Genomic DNA, 20,163 nt, shown 5'->3' with positions numbered 1-20,163 from the left:
TCGTTTTTAAAGTTTCTTTTCTTCATAATCTTGTGCATGTTGACTGAAAAATAAACATGGATTAAGCTGGAAAAAAGTCATTTTTGTCTCTCGACTATAATTTACCTCCCAGTCGTGGTGAATCAATGATCTCTCTGGGGGCCACAGAGTTTTTATTCCATTCTTGACGCTTGAGGTAATTTTGGTGAATCTGCAAAGTAAATGGACTGGACAAACGTAGACTTGTGGTGAATGTTAATTGCGAAATGGTTCGGGGATTTTTTTCAGGGTGTGTTCCCTTTGGCACAAACCCTGAAAACCAGTTTTGTCTTGGTCAACCGCTGCTTGTTGTTACTAAGGTACATACTCTCCATTTTTTTTCCCCGCAAGGTTTTTAATGAGCTGTCTATCCCTCAAGCAGGAAGACACGAATCGATTTCCTACTCTTTTTTTCTCAATTCTATCGAGCCCACACAGTCATACATATTCTTCAAAGTAAGTATAACGCAAATGAGGAGACATCAATTTGAAATTTTTATTTCACTGCTGTGCTTTTTCGTTTTCAGTGTCGTTGCCCAGTGATCCTGAAAATAATGGGCACATGAAGGTGAGTAGATAGATTCCCAAATTTGTGTAAATCTTAATTTTTGCACATTATTCATGATGCGTCTAGGAAGTACCAACTGTGATTTCTGTACCGGCAACTTTGTTTGACGCGATGGCTGACGCCAGAGCACTGTAATTGTTTTTCCATTTTTGTTATGAATTATTTTGATTAACAAATCAATGCTTTTCAGTCGAGTTGCGATGAAAGGCCTAGGTACCGATGAAAAAGTCATCATCGACGTTCTTTGCCACCGATCAAACGCCCAACGTCAAGCCATTTCTGAAGCATTCAACATTGAATTCAATCGGGTAACTATTTTCTATAGTTCCTTTTTCTCTATCGCGCGAATATCAGTCTGAAAATATTTGTTGCAAACATTTGGCATCACCAGGTTAAAACAAACAAAATAAGCGCTATATAAATTTAAAACGGGATAAAACCAGACTCGATCAGACTTTGAGTTGCGCATTTAATTTGACCAAAATTGGCATTCTGTTAAACAGGATTTAGTTGCTGATCTAAAGAGCGAAGTGAGCGGCAAATTCAAAAGTGTTATTACCAGCCTGATGTTGCCTGCGGAAGAATACTGTGCCAAGGAACTACACGAAGCCATCAAGAAATTTGCAAGAAAAGAGGCTCTCTTGGAGGACATCAGCCTCCTTGGATCCGACTCGGAAACTCTGAGCCTAGCCTCAGCCTACGAGACAAGTATGATCGAACACAAATAAGTGTTTACATAATTATTATAATCAATTATATAACAATAAATACATTTACAAAGATGTCATGGCGGAAATCCTCTTCACCCGGTCCTACGAAGAAGTCGTAAAAATCGCAAACGCTTACAACACCAGTAACATTTTCTAAAACTCTCAAACATATTTTGTCTTGTTGCGTAATATTTTTTTTTTCTCTTCTGAAAACAGAGTACAAAATCGATCTGAAAAGGGAAATTAAGCAAGGTAAAAAAATTTATATTGCAATAACAATCAATGTGGTGAAACTGTGAAAGAAAATATTTATAGGCTACTCATCATATTTTCAAATTTAGATATTTCCGGTCGGGTTCAAAAGATATTTCTCAAATCCCTTCAGGTAAAATCATTTGAGTTTTAAATGAGCATACTGATGAATAACTGAAATTGGGATTAATTTAGGAAATTAAAGATCCGACAATAGATTCTGACTCAGTCGCTAGCGCACAAGAAGAGGCTAAACTTTTGCTCGACAAAGGTAGATAGGCTAACCAACAAACATTTGAAAACAAATTTAGCTCTACAAAAGAAAGATTAAGTAGGAAAAGAGCACAGCAGCACGGACGAAAATCCTTTCGTTAACATTTTGAGCTACGCCATTCAAAGGCGTCGTCTGACTTCGGTTATTTTCCAAGAGTACGCCAAAATTTCGGGAGAACCAATTGAAGAGACTCTCAAATCCCAAGTGTCTGAACACATTTTATTTTGTCTTCTTGAAATAGGTTCATTCTCTTTGATATTGATGTGATTAAACACAAATTTTGTGCAGTTTATATTTGCCTTTCTAACAGTTAAAATAGTTCGCAACCGACCGGCGTATTTTGCCGAGCGTTTAGAATTGGCCATGAGAGGATTGAGTACCGATCACAACACTCTAATCCGCATCATCGTCAGTCGAAGTGAAATTGATTTGGCCAACATCAAGTTAGAGTACGAACGCATGTACGGCAAAACACTTTATGGTTCAGTCGAGGTAAATAAAAAAATTGACACGACACATTTCTTTTGGCTGCAGAAAAATAAATGACAAATGCAATCATTTCATTAATTCGCAGAATGCAACTTCTGGCGACTACGGCCGCTCCCTCCTTGCTCTCATCGGAGTTCCCGCTCTCAATTACGAAATGACAGTACCGCCGATATTTTTTATGTAACGCAACAGAGAATTTTTTTGCCAAGCCAACAAAAGCCAATCTTGTACGCGGCTATGCATGGTGGACACTGATAATAAAACGGTTTCTTTTTTTCTGACAAGGGAAATGCAATTTGCAAATACAAATCTTCATACACCTCCATACATTTTTTATTTTAGTTCCTGTTCTGCTTTTGTTGATTATTGGTTCTGAATTGGGAGAAGAAAACGAAATGAATAAAATCATTCTTAATTTATTTCTTAGCTTTGATTAGTCAATATGAGAGTAATGGGACACATATATGGTGAAGCTGTAACGAACTTTCAAATATAACAAAAATAACATCCCGAGGCTCTCAAGGGTGTTGTCTCAATGGAAACTTGTTTCCGCCTTGTTCCTCATCCCTTCAAGGCCAGCTCGTCAAGGTTCACCAGTAGATTTACATATTTTTTTACAGTCCACAGCAGACGTGTGTTCTATTCACTCCCTGTTAGTTTTCTTCATAATCTGCAACTAGTAAGTTCAAAACTAATGAAACTTTATACGTCTTTAATGACAACTCAAGATTAATTTTTTGTTTGGTTTTTAGTGTCTCTGACGTGGGCTGGTGAAAATAATGATTACACAAAGGTGAGTACCACTCTCTCTTAATTTTGTATTTCATATGCGTATCATCAAATTATATTCGGTGAATCCATTCGGCAATTTTACATTGACTGATTATAAAAAAATATTTTTCAAGTGACCTACTAAACTAAAAATACTCATATTTTTTAATCATTTGTTGTTTCAATTGACTGAATAGGAACTACCAACTGTATTGCCCGAAGCCGAATTCAATGCGATGACCGACGCCCAAAAATTGTAAATATTTCCCATTTTAATCTTTAGAAAATCAGGTTTTTATTTTGTGGGAATTAAATTATCTGGCATTTCATTATTCAGGCGGGCTGCCATGAAGGGATTTGGTACGAATGAAGAAGCCATCATCGACATTCTTTGCTATCGATCCAACGCCCAGCGCCAGAGTATTTCGAAAGCATTCACACTCCAATTCAATCGAGTAGTAACCTTAATTTTCTTATAAAATGAGATCTCATTGTTGATTGAAATGCGTTTGATTGACAGGATATCATTGCTGATTTCAAGAGTGAACTGAGTGGCAATTTCAAGAAGCTCATTTTGAGTCTGATGATGCCACCGGAAGTACACTGCGCCAAGCTTCTAAACAAAGCAATGAAGGGAGTTGGCACTAATGAGGACGTTTTGGTGGAAGTCCTCTTCTCCCGTCCCTACGATGAGATAACAAGGATTGCTTTGGCCTACGAGTGTTGTAATATATTTAGATTCAACACATAGATTAGCAAAATAATAATCGATAATAATATTAAATTTTTCTATTGATTTCAATCAGTGTACAATACTCCCTTGGAAAAGGATGTCCGAGAAGGTAATCACATATTTTTCAAACGTGTACAATCCTATTCTGTAATGTAATAGTAGCCTATCCTTTTAATAACTTATTCTGAATTAAAGATACCTCGGGGCCATTTCAACAGTTGCTTCTCAACGCTCTCCAGGTTCGGTCATTTTAATTATGCGTTCAATTTGTGATATTTATGGGGATGTATAAACATTTATAGAGAAAGAGTGATCAAACAAGTGGCCATGGAGATTTTGCTTATGATCCAGTTAAAGCCCAAGAAGACGCACGAAATCTTTACACCGCTGGTAAATGTATAACTCATATGGGGGTTTATCATTTATTTATTACAAGTTTCAAATTAACTACTTGTAGGAGAAGGAAAAATCGGGACAGACGAAAACGTCTTCGTAGACGTCTTTGGCTTTGCCGCCCAATGTCGTCGTCAGACTTCCGAGATGTTTAAAATGTACAAGAAGATTTCCGGAAAAACAATTGAACAGGCTCTCAAATCCGAAATGTCTGGAGATCTCTTGCATGGTCTTAAGGACATTGGTATGTCTCCGATCATTGATTATTTGCGATCCCGTAGTCAAAATCAACTTTAAATTTAACACTTTGAACGTTTCAGTGGAAATCGTTCACAACCGACCAGCTTTTTTTGCCCACCGTTTGGAGGTAGCCATGAAAGGATTGGGGACAAATGACAATGCTCTGATCCGCATCATCGTCGATCGGTCCGAAATTGATTTGGTCAACATCAAATCGGAATATGAGCGCATCTATTGCAAAACACTTCTTAGCTCAGTCCAGGTAAATGAATCTCTAAACTATTTCTGTACTTTACATGCACAATCTTTCTGACTGACTGACTTTTTTAAAATCTCAATATGCAACCTTTGCGATGTACAACATCCATTTTATAGAGCGAAACTTCCGGTGATTATCGTCGCGCTCTTATTTGTCTCATCAAAACTGCCGATGATTGATTTCACTGTTTACTTTTGCCAAGTATATTTTGTTTTGATGTACCAAATTTATTGTGATCGATCTTGTGTCCGTCGTTGTGGCCATTCCTGATTGCTGCATTAAGCAAATGCGGAGGCAACACTTATTCTGGGATTTTAATTTTTTCAATATCTCAATGTAATTGGGTAAAATATACAGACATGTAGCCAACTATTACCTCTAACGTCTGCAGTTGTATTTATTATGCAAATTGTGTACAGTAATTATCGCAATAGTTCCTATTTTTTCGGGTTACGTCCGTCTTCGTTAAGGTATCTATTTTGACACGACCTTCAAAAACTGCCATTGATAGAAATAATAAAATAAAGATATAAGATTTACGAAATACCAAGAAATTACCCCATTATTGAGTCTACAAAAACAAAATTTTCCTTTTATTTAATGTTTGTATAAAATTTCTTTCAGTCGGTAATAGAAAACATTTCTTAGTCCGAGTCTCCGAGATAGAATATTATCTAACATACATAGTATCATGTAACATGTCGTGATCCGGCCTATGTAGAGAGCATTTGATACTGCGTTGGGAAGTAATAAAATATGCCGATGATCTAGAGATGCCGCGTGTTAGTATTAAGTCGCTGTCTGTGTGCTGCTTGGGTTACATGTTTTTCTTCCCTACATTTATATGTCTACGAGAAATGAAATGTCTTTTTCTCTGAAACCACTGGCTTCCTAATTCTGTGACTCAATTATTATCTGAATCGTGGTTTAAGACCTGTTTCTACTTCATTAATTCTTTGCTGTATAACAATGTAAAGCTATAACCTGCAAGCAGTATTTAAATCACGAATGTGAACAATAATTTGTGACTGGGCACAAAAAGTACCATAGGACCACATAATCTGGCGATCCCGAAAATCTTTATCTATAAAGCGTTGTTATTTAGCTTAGATCTAAGTGTGTTTGTTTGTGCCTATCTAATGCAACACAACTGGTATTTCCTTACATTTTTCAAAAGATTGCGCAAGAGGGCGGTTGCATCAATCATCAAGCCGAGATGGCGTTACGAAGCCGAGATGGCGCTTCGATCGCACTAAAGGAAAAGGGAAAACTCGCACAGCCGTGAAAACACACATGCGAGTTTCGTTCCGTAAGAGATTGTAATTGACGTCATTAATTGCTATACCATTTGGCAAAATGAGTGTGGACACTTTTGGGCCCAATTCGCAAACGCTCACGTTTCTCGACACCGAGGAAAATGATTTACTTGGGGCAGACACTCAGGGAACTGATTTCGATTTTCGCGATTTTACTTTGCCGAGTCAAACCCAGGCTTCACAAATTGATCATGCCAGCCTTCACAAATCAATGGGAAAACATCAGGTAAGAAATCCTGCCTGTTGAAACTTTGAAATTTTTTTTATAATCTGTGGTCATTTTCAGGCAAATGGGCTGGACACGATTGATTCTCAACTTGCAACTGCAATGAAAAATTTGAACGATCTCCAGTTTGAGGAAGAAGACGAAGAGGGCTATTACAGCAAAGATTTGCCACCACATGCATGCAAGTATTGCGGCATCCATGATCCTGGTTGTGTTGTAATGTGTAATGTTTGCAAGAAATGGTTTTGCAATGGCAAAGGTAATACTTCTGGCTCTCACATTGTTAATCATCTTGTACGAGCCAAACACAAGGTAAAAATATTTTAAAAATATTAATCTTAATCCTTGTTTATAATCAAACTCTTAATTTTTCAGGAGGTTACATTGCATCGTGATGGACCGTTGGGTGAAACAGTTTTGGAGTGCTATTCTTGTGGAGTCAGAAATGTTTTTGTTTTGGGGTTCATTCCTGCTAAAGCAGATTCAGTTGTTGTGCTGCTGTGTCGCCAACCTTGTGCAGCTCAGTCATCATTGAAAGACATGAACTGGTTAGTTAAATTTACTGTGCTGTTTGTCATGTGTGGTTTTCTACTAACTCCTTCTTGCTAATAGGGACATTGAACAATGGAAACCACTTATAGCTGATCGTTGTTTCCTCAGTTGGCTTGTTCGAAGCCCTTCAGAGGCCGAACAGATGAGAGCTCGTCAATTGACGGCCCAGCAATTGAACCGTTTGGAAGAGATGTGGAAAGAGAAACCTGAGGCTAGTTTTGAAGACCTGGAACGTCCTGGCGTTGACGAAGAACCTCAGCACGTATTGCTGCGATATGAGGATGGCTATCAATATCAGAATATTTTTGGTCCGCTAGTGAAACTTGAAGCAGACTACGACCGACGAGTTAAAGAAGCCCAAACTCAAGACAACGTTCACGTTCGCTGGGATGTTGGTCTTAATAAAAAGACTGTCGCTTACTTTAGTCTTCAAAAGACAGATAGCGGTAATGCCTAATATTTATAGTTCACTAGTGTCCCTTCTCATATTTTTCGTTAATTTCAGATATGAAACTGATGCATGGTGACGAATTAAGATTGCGTTACCTTGGGGAACTACACAAACCGTGGACTGGTTTGGGGCACGTGATTAAACTTCCAGACAACTACAGTCAGTCTAATATATAATAGTAATAATAATGATAATATAATATGAATAACGATATTTTAGGCGAAGAAGTCGGAATTGAATTAAAGAATTCAAACGGAGCTCCTACAGAATGTTCCACAAATTTCGTCGTGGATTTTGTCTGGAAATCAACGTCTTTTGATAGGTAACATCCGATGAGCTCGTATTTCAAAGAGATCTAGTGACTAAGATACATGTCTTTCAGGATGCAATCGGCCCTGCGGAAATTTGCAGTTGACGAAAGTAGCGTTTCAGCTTACATTTATCATCGTTTGCTTGGTCACGAGGTTGAAGATGTCGTATTCCGCCTACATCTCCCTAAACATTTCTCTGCTCCTGACTTGCCTGAGCTGAATCGATCTCAGGTATAAATTTAGTTGTTACTTGATAGAACATAGAACTTTCATGGCTTATCTCATAATGTTACCCTTTGCAGGTTTTTGCTGTAAAACAAGCAGTTCAACGTCCATTGACTTTAATTCAAGGACCTCCTGGTACCGGGAAAACGGTTACATCGGCCACCATCGTGTACCATTTGGCTAAACTAGGATCAGGGCCAGTATTAGTTTGCGCTCCGTCCAACATTGCTGTTGACCAATTGACTGAAAAGATTCATCGAACTGGTCTGAAAGTGGTCCGTTTGTGCGCGAAATCCAGAGAGGCCATTGATTCACCCGTCTCGTTCTTGGCCTTGCATAATCAAGTTCGATGTCTTGAAGGGTAAGAATTTACTTTGCGAAAATGTGTCATCGTGGGGCTAAAGTTAACTTCTATTATAGAGCTTCAGAGTTGCGAAAATTGGTCCAGCTTAAGGAGGAAGTCGGTGAGCTTTCACAGGGAGATGAAAAGCGATACCGCATGTTAAAGCGACAAGCAGAACGAGAGCTACTCGAAGCAGCAGATGTATTGGCGTGCACTTGTGTTGGTGCTGGTGATGTTCGCTTGGCTCGCATTAAGTTTGCATCTATCTTGATCGATGAATCAATGCAAGCTACTGAACCTGAATGCATGGTCCCTGTCGTCCTAGGAGCAAGACAGGTAAAAATCCCTTGGTATTATGCGTTTTAGATTTTTATTAATTCAATGTTTTGGGTGTTTAGCTCATTCTGGTTGGAGATCATTGTCAGTTGGGCCCAGTGGTGATGTGTAAACCAGCTGCCAAAGCTGGTCTCTCGCAATCACTGTTTGAAAGACTGGTAGTACTTGGCATCCGGCCCTTCCGTTTGGAAGTACAGTACCGTATGCACCCAAGGTTGTCTGAGTTTCCTTCCAACTTCTTTTACGAGGGATCACTACAGAATGGTGTTTGCGCGGAAGATCGAATCCTTCGCGGGGTAGATTTCCCTTGGCCAATGCCAGATAGGCCCATGTTCTTCTACGTTACATTGGGTCAGGAGGAAATTGCTGGATCGGGTACGTCTTATTTGAACAGAACGGAAGCGTCAAATGTGGAAAAGATTGCTACACGTTTTCTTCGATCCGGAGTCAAACCAGAACAAATTGGCATCATCACACCGTACGAAGGACAAAGAGCTTATCTTGTACAGTACATGCAACATCAAGGATCACTGCATGCTAAATTATACCAAGTAAGGGAATTCATATTTCAAAACCTTTTAAGAAATCTTTAAATTTGTATTTTGTTCTTGAAGGATATCGAAATAGCTAGTGTAGATGCTTTCCAGGGTCGCGAGAAAGACCTCATCATCATGTCGTGTGTTCGCTCAAACGAGAACCAAGGAATCGGTTTTCTCAACGATCCCCGTCGTTTGAACGTTGCTATGACTCGCGCCCGTTATGGAATCATTATTGTAGGCAATCCTAAAGTGTTGGCCAAGCAGCCTGTATGGAATCACCTGCTTCACTTTTACAAAGAAAATCATGTTCTAACTGAGGGAGCTCTCAACAACCTCAAAGAATCCATGATGCAGTTTCCCAAGCCAAAGAAACCAATTAATAGTTTTAATCCTGGTCAGCATTTCATGTCCACAGCCGTCTACGACGCACGCCAGGTATGTTCGTATTCACAAAAGAATTATTTCAAATTATGTAGTGCTTGTCTGTCAAGGATCTTGTATTCTATTTTAAAATAATCTTATCATTTAAAGGCCATGGTTCCTGGTTCCGTCTATGATCGTTCGGGTGGGGGTCAACCACCAAACAACAATGGTATGAATACTTACATACCTCGAGCCACGGCCAATGTTGGAGATCCGTACAGCCGTTTGCACGATCCAATCGGTTACATTGCTCCAGAGAGGGCACAGGCCGCTCTTTCTGCTATGCCCGTTCCCTTGGGTGTCTTTATGAACATGACGCACGTCCCGCCTAGATTCCATGGCCAGCAGCAACAAGGGATGCATGGTTCATCCAAATCCAATCAGAGGCCAAAAGACAATGCCCGAGGAAGTGGGCCTCGCGCTGGCAAAGCCGCAAGCAAGGGAAGTTCTTCGCTGTTTACACAGTCACTTTCGCAGAATACACAGGATGTATCAACGCAGCCTTTCAGCCAGGGTGGCATGGCTCTCACCCAAGGAATGTCACAGGTATTAAATAATGCCAAGTTGAAAGGGTCGCGAAGGTATGCTTATCCATTAATGTTCTTGTAGGGGATGTCGCAAACGGTCTCGGGCTTCGGAGCACTATCGCAATCGGGTCTATCCCAGTTAGATCCGTCACAAGACGCCTATATGTCATCAGATTATCAGTCGCAAATGGATGGACTGCTCTCTCAAGACTCGACGTATCAAGGGGGCCGTTCAGCCTTCTTCCGCCATGGCTCTCAATTCACGCAGGTAGGTTGATGAAGCGAATTTGTCTTATTCTTTGATTGAGCCTGTTGTTTTCAATCTAATGCCGACCTTTTCTTAGCCATACTGAAAACTGTAAGGCGTTGCAGTAATAAAAAAGACCCTAAGAAAATTGACGATGACGACGCCTGGCGGCAGCCGACCGTATTTGAATTCATCTTGCAGTTAAAGATAAAAGAGAAAAGGGGAAATCCAACGTTCATCAACTGACAGCTCGAAAGACCTATGCCCATCTATCAAATGGCCTTCAACGTCGCACACCATAAGCAGCACTAGCAATCTGCCGTTGAAGCAAGAGAGCGGTGTCCAGACGAACGAGCCGATAACGGAGCTGATGGGCTTCAACAAATTAATGTCGAAAAATACGGGAAACAACTGCTATACCCATACCATCCAACATAGTGGACCCTACCTAAGTCTGTTTCTAGTGGGTTGGAAGCCAACACAAAATCCCTTCGACAAACGACGTTTTTTTTTTTCGATAGAACGTCACCCAAAATTAGAATGCTTCTTTTGTAGGCCCCTCAGTTGATAACGCGTTCGAAGCTTAGTGAACTGATTTTTTTGAATTGTTTATTTCTCTTGACTTGTTTTCTCTCCAGTCGACCAATGCTTTCTCTGTTTCCTTTCACGCTCTTCAGCTTTCTTCACCTTATGCTTTTACATGCAAGTTTAGTTGTCCATTCATTTCGCGAGGATTAGTGTTGGGTTACTGGATGTTCTCACTTTGCTGTTGCCGAGCCCTTTAATAGCGCTCTTTTGTAGGAAGCAATTTCACATCGTGCGTTTTCTTTCCATCTTGATGGAGAAAATCAGATGGAAAGAAGATCAGAATACACTTTGTTTCACGGGAAATCATCCGAGTGCTTTCTTTCTTTTAAATATTCAAGCTAAACTCTGTTGTGCATAAAAAATGACTGATATTTTTGTTTGGCAATCAACTACATAGTTATGAAAAATTGTCTCCGTCTTCTCAGTGTTGCCAATGAAATTCTGGTGATCCTGTAAGCAATTTCCAACTCAGCTGAAGGCTGGTGAGATCCACTTTACCACTAGGAATATATTCTTTAAAAGTGTCCTCGAGGTCTGCCATTTAGTTCCAGCCTATCACCAAAAACAACAATCCTTAAAAAATTGTAACACCAATTCGATAAGAAAGAGCCCTAAAATTGGATTAGTATTTTGATTGGATGTGAACAGGTCCGTGTATCACAAAATCAAAATTAAAGACATTACAGAAGGTGCCAACAAATTTTCGAAAGATAACGCGTATTAGTAAGAAAGATTTTGATACCCCATAACTCGTTGAAAGTGATGCTCAAAATCGAAGATGTTGTTTGTTTTTTAACATGTGCCTGGATAAAAAAGAAAATATTTATGCAAGGAGAATAAAAGACTAAGAACTTGGAATGCTTACCTGTCGAGTTTCTCCCAGAACGTCATTAGGGCAGCGCGATCAAGATGTCGTTTAGTTCGGGACAAAGAAATCACATTTACAGCCCATTTTGCTACATTCTGATCCAAAGGTATGTCGTCCCATTTAATATGAAAGGCGGAGACTGTTGTTTCAACGAGAAGGGTTTCAATCTCGAATTGAAATCATGGCGTATTTTAGTACAACAAACCTTGAACGAAGATTTCTACAGGGTTTCCAGTCCATGGCCAACCTTTAAATTGCCAAGCAGGGCCCATAACAAAGACGGCTACGACTCGATCCCAATCCGCGGGGGCTAGCTTCTGGGGACTGTCTATCACTCTACAAGAAAATAGTTCGATATTTAATCAACACATTGAGACTTTTAGTTAATAGAGAGCACACCGATAGGGCACCGTTAGATTTCCTTCTTTGCGTCTTTGTAAAAGGATCTCGTTGTCTCTTCGACAACCCTGCTGCCTTTTTTCTTCTGTGCTAAGAAACCTTTTCAAGAGAAAATTCATTTTTAAATCGACCAGAAAGTCAAACCTTTGAACTAATTTTAGCCTTACTTAAGATCTTGCAACACGTCCTTTGCGTTGAACATGGTGATTAGAGAGGAGTTGGCGGATGGAATAATAATGATTGGCGTTCGAGATACTCGCTTGGTCGGGCCGGTTGAGGGACGTGGTTGAGCAACAGCTGTAGGAGCAACAGCAGTCGGTGCCGCAGCCTTGCGAGGTTGAGTACCTTCTGTCACCGACTTTAGCGTCATGCCGTGATACGTACCAGTGGTATCAATTTTGAAACCCTCCGTTTCTAATAATAGCAAGAAAAATTTTATTTTATTGTTCAATTAATTGCGTTCGTCTATTTACCTTCTTTTCCTCTGAATCTTTCTTGGTCGTAACGACTGTAAACTGGGCCTTGCTGTTGAACAGGAGGCCCCATTCCAGGAGGGGCACCGCCTGGTGGAACGACTGCTCGTCCAGCTCCTGGTGGAATTGAGCTGTGACCTCTTAGCTTACCATCCTCTCGAGCTTTAAGACCTTGCAGGATAGCAAAGATATTTTTCGAAAACACCTAGGACACATTTAAAGGTAAAATGAATGTACTTTACCCAAACGAATCTAATTGAATGCCGCATACCTTTCCAGAGCTTTGAAGGACTGAAGTCCGATTTCTCCATTGCCTCTCGCGATTTAAGATATCCTTCGTGACATCAAAATCGTAATCTAGCATCCCTCTCAGTTCAGACGAGGAACTTCCTGCCAAACCGAGAGAAGTTCCAAGCCCTAAGCCCATATCTTCAGTGTCACCCTTGATAGTTTTTCGTTTGTTGGCAATACGTTTGGCTTTGAGTGAAGCAATTGTTTCAATCGACATGGCCTCTGATAAAGACCTGAAAAGAGGTGTACAATAAGGATATGGTATCAACATTAAAAAATCTTTTTTTGTTCTTACTGGATTTTGTTCACATTGATCAGACTGTCTTGGCGGGGAGCTTCGAGACGAGCAGCCAGCACTTCTTTAACTCTCTGCATCTGTTGGTCTTCCAAACGTGGTTTCTTACTTGCAGGTACTTCATTATCATCACCACCAATTCCACTTCCTGATCCTAAACCTGATCCTCCAGCTTGTGCAGTTCCTGCAATTCTGCGAACTTGAATTGGGATTTCAATGGGAGCTGCCTTGTCAATGGAAGCTGAAGCAGCAGTTTCTCCATTGAGATATGCCAGCAGGTCTTTACGATCTGGACGACGTACAACTGGAATGCTGTCAGCAGCTGCTTGACGTACATACACTGGATGCTGGAGTTGTACATTTTTCAGGAGAAACAGTAAACATTCCAAGGTATAATAATCTCTAGGAGCACCATCCTTTCCAGAACTATTTAATGCAAAAGTAAATAGGTATCTTTATTTAAATGGTAATGGTTTAATATTGTATTTACCCGTATATGAGGTAGTTTGTCTTGACGGTTTTCGGCCAAGAAAATTCACCAAAAATGATTTGACCCTCACGCTCAATAATTTCCTTTTTGTTGACATTGAACTGACGTAGTAAACTCAAAGGATCCGCCATTCTTCACGTTTATTTATGATTCGATAACCTTAAAAAAAAATTGACAAGACTTTTGCCTTTGCTTATTATTTTGAGGTCGGAACGCAAGCATTTGTCGATTTCTATGTCGTCTGCTGTTGCCAAACCGTCGTTTCAACCGCGTCAAGTCCGTCAACGAATATTTTCACAGATTTTTCACTTTTGAAAATCTTGACAATCACATTCAAGGATTTCAAATCAATTATTATTACATAAAAAACGTCAAATATAATCGCACTTACAAGAGCAAGTATGAGACGCGGTCGCGCCGTCACGGAACCAGAGAACGAACATTTTTTAATGTGTTTTTATATCCTTTCAAAAGTCTACCACAGAACTACAGAAGAACATTCGAAAATATAAGAACATTAAATAATAAAACACAAAGAAATTATATATTCATTAAAATGAATCTTTGTAAGTTTTCTCATTTTTAATGAGATGTTTCTAATTTATTTCTGATTTATTCCACTTAATCGACAGATTTATCGCAATCGGCAACGCTGTGTTTATTGCAATGGTGGCTTTTCACCAAAAAACTGTCTGAGGAAACTGATTGAAACATTCGTAGAAAACCATCAGTTTATAACGTGTTGTTAGTTTCTTGACAATTATTGGTAATTGAATTGAATTCAGACGATCAAACGTCAAAACATTTGTTGATCTTTCCAACATGCCCATGCCGGCCTTGCCGCTAAACCATCAGGTACAGACGAAAATTTGTACCACCGGCTTCGTGAACCATAATTCGCAACATTTCGTTATTGTTTTAGAATGCTGTTGAACCAATGCAAGTGGACGTATCTGAAGAAAATGAAAATGCTGAAGAAGAAGCCTATATTGTTGAGAATCCCACTTTGGTACTGAACTTCTCTCGAGATACTTGTTTGTTTTACTCTCACAGTAATCATCAGCTAAAAGTATTAATTAAAAAAAATATATCTGTTGTTTTCAGGACATCGAAACTTTCACAAGCAGCTATCATGGAATGGCAAAGCTATCACGTCTAATGTTTATTGCTGATCATTGCCCATCTTTGAGAATTGAAACACTCAAAATGGCCATTGTAGCAGTTCAAGAGACGTATAATGTCACACTATATCAACTTTTACACAGGAAATTACAAGAGGCAATAACTGGGTATGATCCTTGATATGTTAACTAAAGAATAGGAATCTGATGTTTGTTAAATTGTTTTATAGGCTGACACCTGCTCAGGTTCAAGCCTTGGAACTTCCAAGCTATGACTTGGCTTGGGCTGAAAGCAAGATGAAGAAAGCTGCTCTAAAATTGGAGAAACTTGATACTGATCTGAAAAACTATAAAGCAAATTCCATCAAAGAGAGCATTCGTCGCGGTCATGATGACTTGGGAGATCACTACCTGGATTATGGTGATATGTCTAATGCATTGAAATGCTACTCAAGAGCCAGAGATTACTGCACAAGCAGCAAGCATGTAATACACATGTGTCTCAATGTCATTAAGGTATTTTTCCTCTTTGATTTACTATCAAATTGTTATTTGATTTATTGTTCCTCTGATGTATAGGTTAGTGTTTATCTTCAAAACTGGTCACATGTTCTTAGTTACGTCAATAAAGCAGAGTCAACGCCAGATTTCGCCGAGGTAAAGTTTCGATTATAGTTAAATTCAACGCAAAATTCTATTATTGATGTTTTTTGTGTCGTGTTCAGTCTTCAAACAGTAAAGATGGTGGCCAAGCATTAGTGACTCATTTGCAATGTGCAGCTGGACTTGCTGAACTTGCGACTAAGAAATACAAGTGCGCAGCCCGGCATTTCCTGCAGGCCAACGTTGATCACTGTGACCTTCCCGAATTGCTTTCGCCGTCTAACGTTGCCGTGTTTGGAGGTTTGTGTGCTCTCGCTACTTACGACAGGGCTGAACTTCAAAAACACGTGATTTCTAGCAGGTATTTCACTCCCGTGGGAATATCATTGATTAAAGTAATCAAGATAATTACCTCTTCTTTTTTAGTTCTTTCAAACTTTTTCTGGAACTGGAACCGCAGTTGAGAGACATAATCCACAAGTTCTATGAATCTAAATACGCCTCCTGCCTAAAGCTTCTAGAAGAAATGAAGGTATTAAGACACTGACCAGACGTAAAAGATGATTTGTGATAACAACGTGGACATTAGAAAGAAAGTTTTTAACCCACCTTTATGTTATTTGCAGGATAACTTGTTATTGGACATGTATCTCGCCCCCCATGTGCCTGCGCTATATACTAAAATCCGAAACCGAGCTTTGATTCAGTATTTCAGGTAGAGAAATCCCTTGCGGTTAATTTTGTTTGTTGAATTTCATATTTATCCTTAATTCTTCTCCCGCAGTCCTTACATGTCAGCGGATATGAGACGAATGGCAGAAGCGTTCAATACCAGTGTTTCAGCATTAGAAGACGAGCTGATGCAATTGATTCTCGACGGACAAATCCAGGCGCGAATTGATTCTCACAATAAAGTATGTGTTATTTTGAGCACAAGTTTTCTTCTTCTTGGAGGTCCCCCCCCCCCTCCCAGAAACTAATTTTCCTTTTGTGTGTTTATTAGATCTTGTTCGCTAAAGACGCCGACCAACGCAGTTGCACTTTTGAAAAGTCGCTCAATTTGGGCGAGGAATTCAAGAGAAGAACTCGATTGCTCGTTATCCGTGCCGCAGTATTGCGCAATCAGATACATGTCAAAGTAATTTGAGTTCCATGGTATATACCATTGCTCAGGCTATAGACTTCCCATTTTTGACGACTTTTTGGTTGCAGAGTTCTCCCAGAGATAGTGGAGGCCAAACGACGGAAGTTGCTATTCCATCATCCAGTGGCTCGTCGCCTCGCAACTGAACTTTATATCCCCGGCAACAAAAAAGTAAAATCTGCTTCACCGAACACTTGAATCCTTGTCAACTTGGTGTTCAATTTTTTCTATTTTGTATCGTGTACAATTGCTGGATTTACCCTCCACTATACTCGTTTTTTTTTTCTTCTTTCTCTCTTCTGGTCGTGAGGGACGAAAGTTTGTTTCGGTCTCTTGGTTTGATAACAAGCTGTGTTGCGTGATTTATCCTCTCACCTTTTTTTTATTTTTTTTTTCCTCTGGTCGAGAGATGTGAGGGTATATCTTAATTTATGGCATCGTAATTAGTGTTGTCTTTTGAGATGATATCCATAACCAGCAAAGAGACACAATACAGATTGTTTATAAAATTTTATTTTAACGAAATTTGGGATATTTGTACATGAAAGGAAAGGAGGAGGGTCATTTCGGGCGAAAACGTGCCGCTGATATTGCCATTGGCAATAATTGGTTCTCTTATTCGTTACAAGATGTATGGCACGCCGAAAGGGTCACAAACAAAATGTTTAAATTTAAAAAAAAAAAAGTTTTGGCCCAACGCCATCTAGCGGTCAAATATAGAAATACATGCAAAATTCCCTTTTCTTGCCCCCAAACCCAAAACGCGAAATTTTCTTCGCTTATTCGTCAGAACGTGAGAAGAGTACTCAACTCAGAGCATAGCCTACTCTATATAGGAAGCCGAAAGGAAGGATATCTCTCGCGTGTTGGAAAAGTGAAGCCTACTTTGCTCACCTTTCCTCCGATTTCGCATCTTCCAAGTGGACCCAGGGGGGCCATCTGGTGAGCGAAATAATGACACGCCCTCCGAAATTTCGAATGTTATGGTTTGGGGGGATTACCCTGTAATTTATGAACGCACCATTAATATGTTGCCGTGAGGGATTTCATGACAATGTTACATGGAACGGTGGACATTATTGTTTAGTAAATGGCCCTTCGTAGCCATTTAACAATCATATCGATAGAAACGTAAACAAATCCGTGTTTTCAAATATCGCCACTAGACGATAAATTGGCTCCCGTGGGTCCACTTAGGGCGGAGCCAAATAAGAGGAAGGGAACCCAAATTGGCTTCCAAAAAAAGCCCAAACCGTTGGGCTTCCTATATAGAGTAGGCTATGCTCAGAGAGACCACTCAAACTAAAAAAAAAAACGCTTGTAACATAGGTCATTTCATCTGAGTCAACAGTCAACAGTCAACAGTCAACGTTAAGCATTTAAGCTAGCTTCGAAAATTACCAATGATTCATAGGTAAACTCGAGTGATTTCGTCTGTAATAACTTGTCGGTGATGTGAATCTGTATATGTTGGATATTAACCTTAATGTTTTTGTTTTTCATCAACTCACAGTCAAGTCAGAGTAAACTTGAAAGTCGTGCAACCTACTGTCAACTATTTTTTTCAAACTCATTGTAATCTACTGCGTCATCGAAATGATACAGGTAAAAACCAACACTAGCTTTATTTCATGCTAAAACATATATTCTTCTCATGTTTTATTAGGATTAATCTTAATTATCGGCTGTTTCTATTGAACTTGCTAGATCACCGACCCCAGCATGGAACAATCTCTCATTCCATCTTATCTTGGATAACTGATTGGTGATTTCATGTGTATAAAAGTTCCCTTGTTTACTGAACTTTATTAATTGCAGTCTAATATGAATTTTTGTTTTATTTACAGGTTTCTAAATTGGCATGACTTACTTTATGAGAAGTTATGTCCTTTCAAGAAAAAGGACTTACAGTCGACAAGATTCCTTGTTTGCTAACCTGTTGGCTGCTACCCTTGAATCTCCCTATTTGTCAACAACAAAAAAAGAGGTTAAATATTGTGATCATGCCTATCATCATTGTAAGTTGTGTTTACATTGAATTTTGAGAAGTTGTCATACTAATAGAAATGTTACCGATTGTTTGATTTCTTATTTAGATGATGCCTATAAGACCAAATGTGGGGCATCTGGTTATCACTCCAAAATAAGGTAATGACCACACGTTCAACGCGGATCATTCGCTTTGTCATCGAACTTGACTCATTCCATCTTCTGGATTGCTTAGGAAAGCTGATTGGTGTTACCTGTGTAACTTCATTGTCATGTCACTGAATTTAAATTTTGTTTACATTTTGTTTCTTGATTTAGCCATTTAGGTAATGACCGAGAAGATGCGGCCTTCATGAACATCATTTAGGCGGCCAGCATCATTCGACTACCCAACCGGCTTCTACTACCCTGCTCTCAACACAGCACGTAGTTTTACCCTTAGATTTTTGGCTGTTCGCGATGTGTGATGGCGTTTCCTTGGACGAGATGATGATTTTGGCGAGAAAAATATTGCGTGAGTAATATACTTAAAACTGTTTAATTATTCTTTTACTTATTTTAAAAATGTTTTTTTTTTTTTTCATTTACAGTTTCTAACCTTCAGGTTCCTAAACATGAAAAGTAGTCAACGAGGTCCCTTACTCCCTTGTTTGATAACCCAATGGCTGCTACCCTTGAATCTCCCTATTTAGCTCCTTACACAGTCCCTCTTGATTTGAGGTATTGCTTTTTGTCGCTACAATCTTATTGAAAATTATTGTCATCCAAATAAATGTTCATTCTGCTTACAGGGTAATCCTTCGCTACTGATCATGGACTCCATTGGTGAAACTGAAAACCGACGAGAGAATGCTGTAATCCAAGACTGATAAATTGTGTAGTTAGATTAAATTACAAGTGCATTTCTGGGCTCCCTTCTTTTCTGTGGCCCCGTTTCCCTAACTAACCACTAGCCAACGCCCGCCGGTGGTCACTCACCCGCTGTGAAACCAGGAGGAGGGGAGGGCTCTGGTTGAACGGGGACTTGGAAGGCGCATGATCCGACGAAAACTTTTAGAGGGTCATGAGTCTAACCCGGAAGCCTATTATGACTAATCGCTCCCCAGTAAAACTTGCCTCGCACTCTTCTCTCCTCCTCCATTTCCAGGTAATCTCCCTGGATCTACGCCGACACTGCATGTGCGAGTTTTTAGCAAGCAATCCGCCACCCAATTTGACAAAAAGTGATAGTTTGTTTTCACGGAAATTTCGTCAGACGGTTACCAAAATTTCTAATTCAACAATCTCATGTAGACATTTGCATCTAGTTTACTGGTGCAAATTGTGATTCTTTAAGCTTGATTAATTTAGGTGATGTGTTGAAAGCAAATGTGGGTAGCTAAACAATTGAACTAATCCACTTTTTCTGAATATTTTGGTTTTAGATCATTTTGTTGTTTCTAGATTTTCTTGTGATCTATCTTCAAAATATTCTGAAAAAGCGAATTAGTTCAATTTATTGGCAACTCGCAATTTTTTTAACACATCTCCTACATAATCAAGCTTAAAGAATCGCAATTTGCACCAGTAGACTAGATGCAAATTTCTACATGATTGTTGAGCTAGAAATTTTTTAACCGTCTTGACGCAATTTCCGTGAAAACAAACTATCTTTTTGTCAAATTGGGTGGCGGATTGCTTGCTAAAAAGCCTCGCACAA

General features: G+C 39.5%; 5 protein-coding genes and 1 long non-coding RNA gene across 12 annotated transcripts; 5 read left to right on the top strand and 1 right to left on the bottom strand.

Annotated features, from left to right (window-relative positions):
• The first annotated feature begins 360 nt into the window (after positions 1 to 360).
• On the top strand, positions 361 to 14,482 carry LOC124341175 (annexin B10-like). The gene is made up of 14 exons (XM_046794158.1): positions 361 to 474; positions 546 to 586; positions 653 to 717; positions 777 to 894; positions 1,090 to 1,294; positions 1,368 to 1,439; positions 1,513 to 1,548; positions 1,638 to 1,681; positions 1,744 to 1,819; positions 1,884 to 2,063; positions 2,133 to 2,314; positions 2,397 to 2,510; positions 7,010 to 7,013; positions 14,471 to 14,482. Coding segments are annotated over exons 1-12 (1,119 nt in total). The 5' UTR covers positions 361 to 473; the 3' UTR covers positions 2,496 to 2,510; positions 7,010 to 7,013; positions 14,471 to 14,482.
• On the top strand, positions 2,918 to 5,079 carry LOC124341200 (annexin B10-like). Its single transcript, XM_046794205.1, has 11 exons — positions 2,918 to 2,990; positions 3,064 to 3,104; positions 3,280 to 3,338; positions 3,420 to 3,537; positions 3,603 to 3,807; positions 3,889 to 3,924; positions 4,011 to 4,054; positions 4,118 to 4,205; positions 4,273 to 4,452; positions 4,529 to 4,710; positions 4,824 to 5,079. Coding segments are annotated over exons 1-11 (1,017 nt in total). The 5' UTR covers positions 2,918 to 2,989; the 3' UTR covers positions 4,887 to 5,079.
• LOC124340819 (regulator of nonsense transcripts 1-like) lies at positions 5,945 to 11,094 on the top strand. Its single transcript, XM_046793519.1, has 14 exons — positions 5,945 to 6,249; positions 6,310 to 6,561; positions 6,625 to 6,797; positions 6,862 to 7,247; positions 7,307 to 7,411; positions 7,472 to 7,574; positions 7,635 to 7,794; positions 7,866 to 8,149; positions 8,209 to 8,467; positions 8,530 to 9,018; positions 9,082 to 9,441; positions 9,538 to 9,975; positions 10,039 to 10,224; positions 10,301 to 11,094. Exons 1-14 carry the CDS (start codon positions 6,064 to 6,066, stop codon positions 10,307 to 10,309), a joined length of 3,390 nt encoding a protein of 1,129 aa, XP_046649475.1. The 5' UTR covers positions 5,945 to 6,063; the 3' UTR covers positions 10,310 to 11,094.
• Positions 11,140 to 13,863, bottom strand: LOC124341008 (parafibromin-like). Of its 2 annotated transcripts, XM_046793883.1 has the most exons (10): positions 13,608 to 13,863; positions 13,118 to 13,543; positions 12,803 to 13,055; positions 12,532 to 12,736; positions 12,226 to 12,472; positions 12,059 to 12,157; positions 11,865 to 11,995; positions 11,657 to 11,798; positions 11,534 to 11,594; positions 11,140 to 11,343 (listed from the first exon to the last, which is right to left on the bottom strand). In XM_046793883.1, exons 1-9 carry the CDS (start codon positions 13,736 to 13,738, stop codon positions 11,558 to 11,560), a joined length of 1,671 nt encoding a protein of 556 aa, XP_046649839.1. In that variant the 5' UTR covers positions 13,739 to 13,863; the 3' UTR covers positions 11,140 to 11,343; positions 11,534 to 11,557. The 2 variants fall into 2 exon arrangements, with proteins under 2 accessions (XP_046649839.1, XP_046649838.1); XM_046793882.1 differs by lacking the exon at positions 11,140 to 11,343 and having other exon boundaries at positions 11,422 to 11,594.
• On the top strand, positions 14,255 to 16,984 carry LOC124341065 (COP9 signalosome complex subunit 1-like). 2 transcript variants are annotated; one of them, XM_046793973.1, is made up of 11 exons: positions 14,255 to 14,462; positions 14,530 to 14,616; positions 14,712 to 14,896; positions 14,959 to 15,244; positions 15,308 to 15,385; positions 15,454 to 15,692; positions 15,758 to 15,863; positions 15,958 to 16,046; positions 16,116 to 16,245; positions 16,335 to 16,469; positions 16,544 to 16,984. In XM_046793973.1, the coding sequence occupies exons 1-11, from the start codon at positions 14,430 to 14,432 to the stop codon at positions 16,619 to 16,621; spliced, it is 1,446 nt and encodes a 481-aa protein (XP_046649929.1). In that variant the 5' UTR covers positions 14,255 to 14,429; the 3' UTR covers positions 16,622 to 16,984. The 2 variants fall into 2 exon arrangements, with proteins under 2 accessions (XP_046649929.1, XP_046649930.1); XM_046793974.1 differs by having other exon boundaries at positions 16,335 to 16,486.
• Positions 16,985 to 17,774: 790 nt separating this feature from the next.
• LOC124341499 lies at positions 17,775 to 19,296 on the top strand. 5 transcript variants are annotated; one of them, XR_006918379.1, is made up of 6 exons: positions 17,775 to 17,889; positions 17,989 to 18,080; positions 18,183 to 18,240; positions 18,323 to 18,493; positions 18,572 to 18,978; positions 19,256 to 19,296. It is a non-coding gene; the product is annotated as an uncharacterized LOC124341499 (long non-coding RNA). The 5 variants fall into 5 exon arrangements; XR_006918378.1 differs by having other exon boundaries at positions 18,183 to 18,252; XR_006918377.1 differs by having other exon boundaries at positions 18,142 to 18,240.
• Positions 19,297 to 20,163: the final 867 nt, after the last annotated feature.

This window comes from Daphnia pulicaria, chromosome 5 (assembly GCF_021234035.1).
Source record: "Daphnia pulicaria isolate SC F1-1A chromosome 5, SC_F0-13Bv2, whole genome shotgun sequence".
Taxonomy (NCBI): domain Eukaryota; kingdom Metazoa; phylum Arthropoda; class Branchiopoda; order Diplostraca; family Daphniidae; genus Daphnia; species Daphnia pulicaria.
The sequence above is the reverse complement of the archived record's forward strand: the minus strand, read 5'-3'. Positions and strand labels throughout refer to the sequence as shown.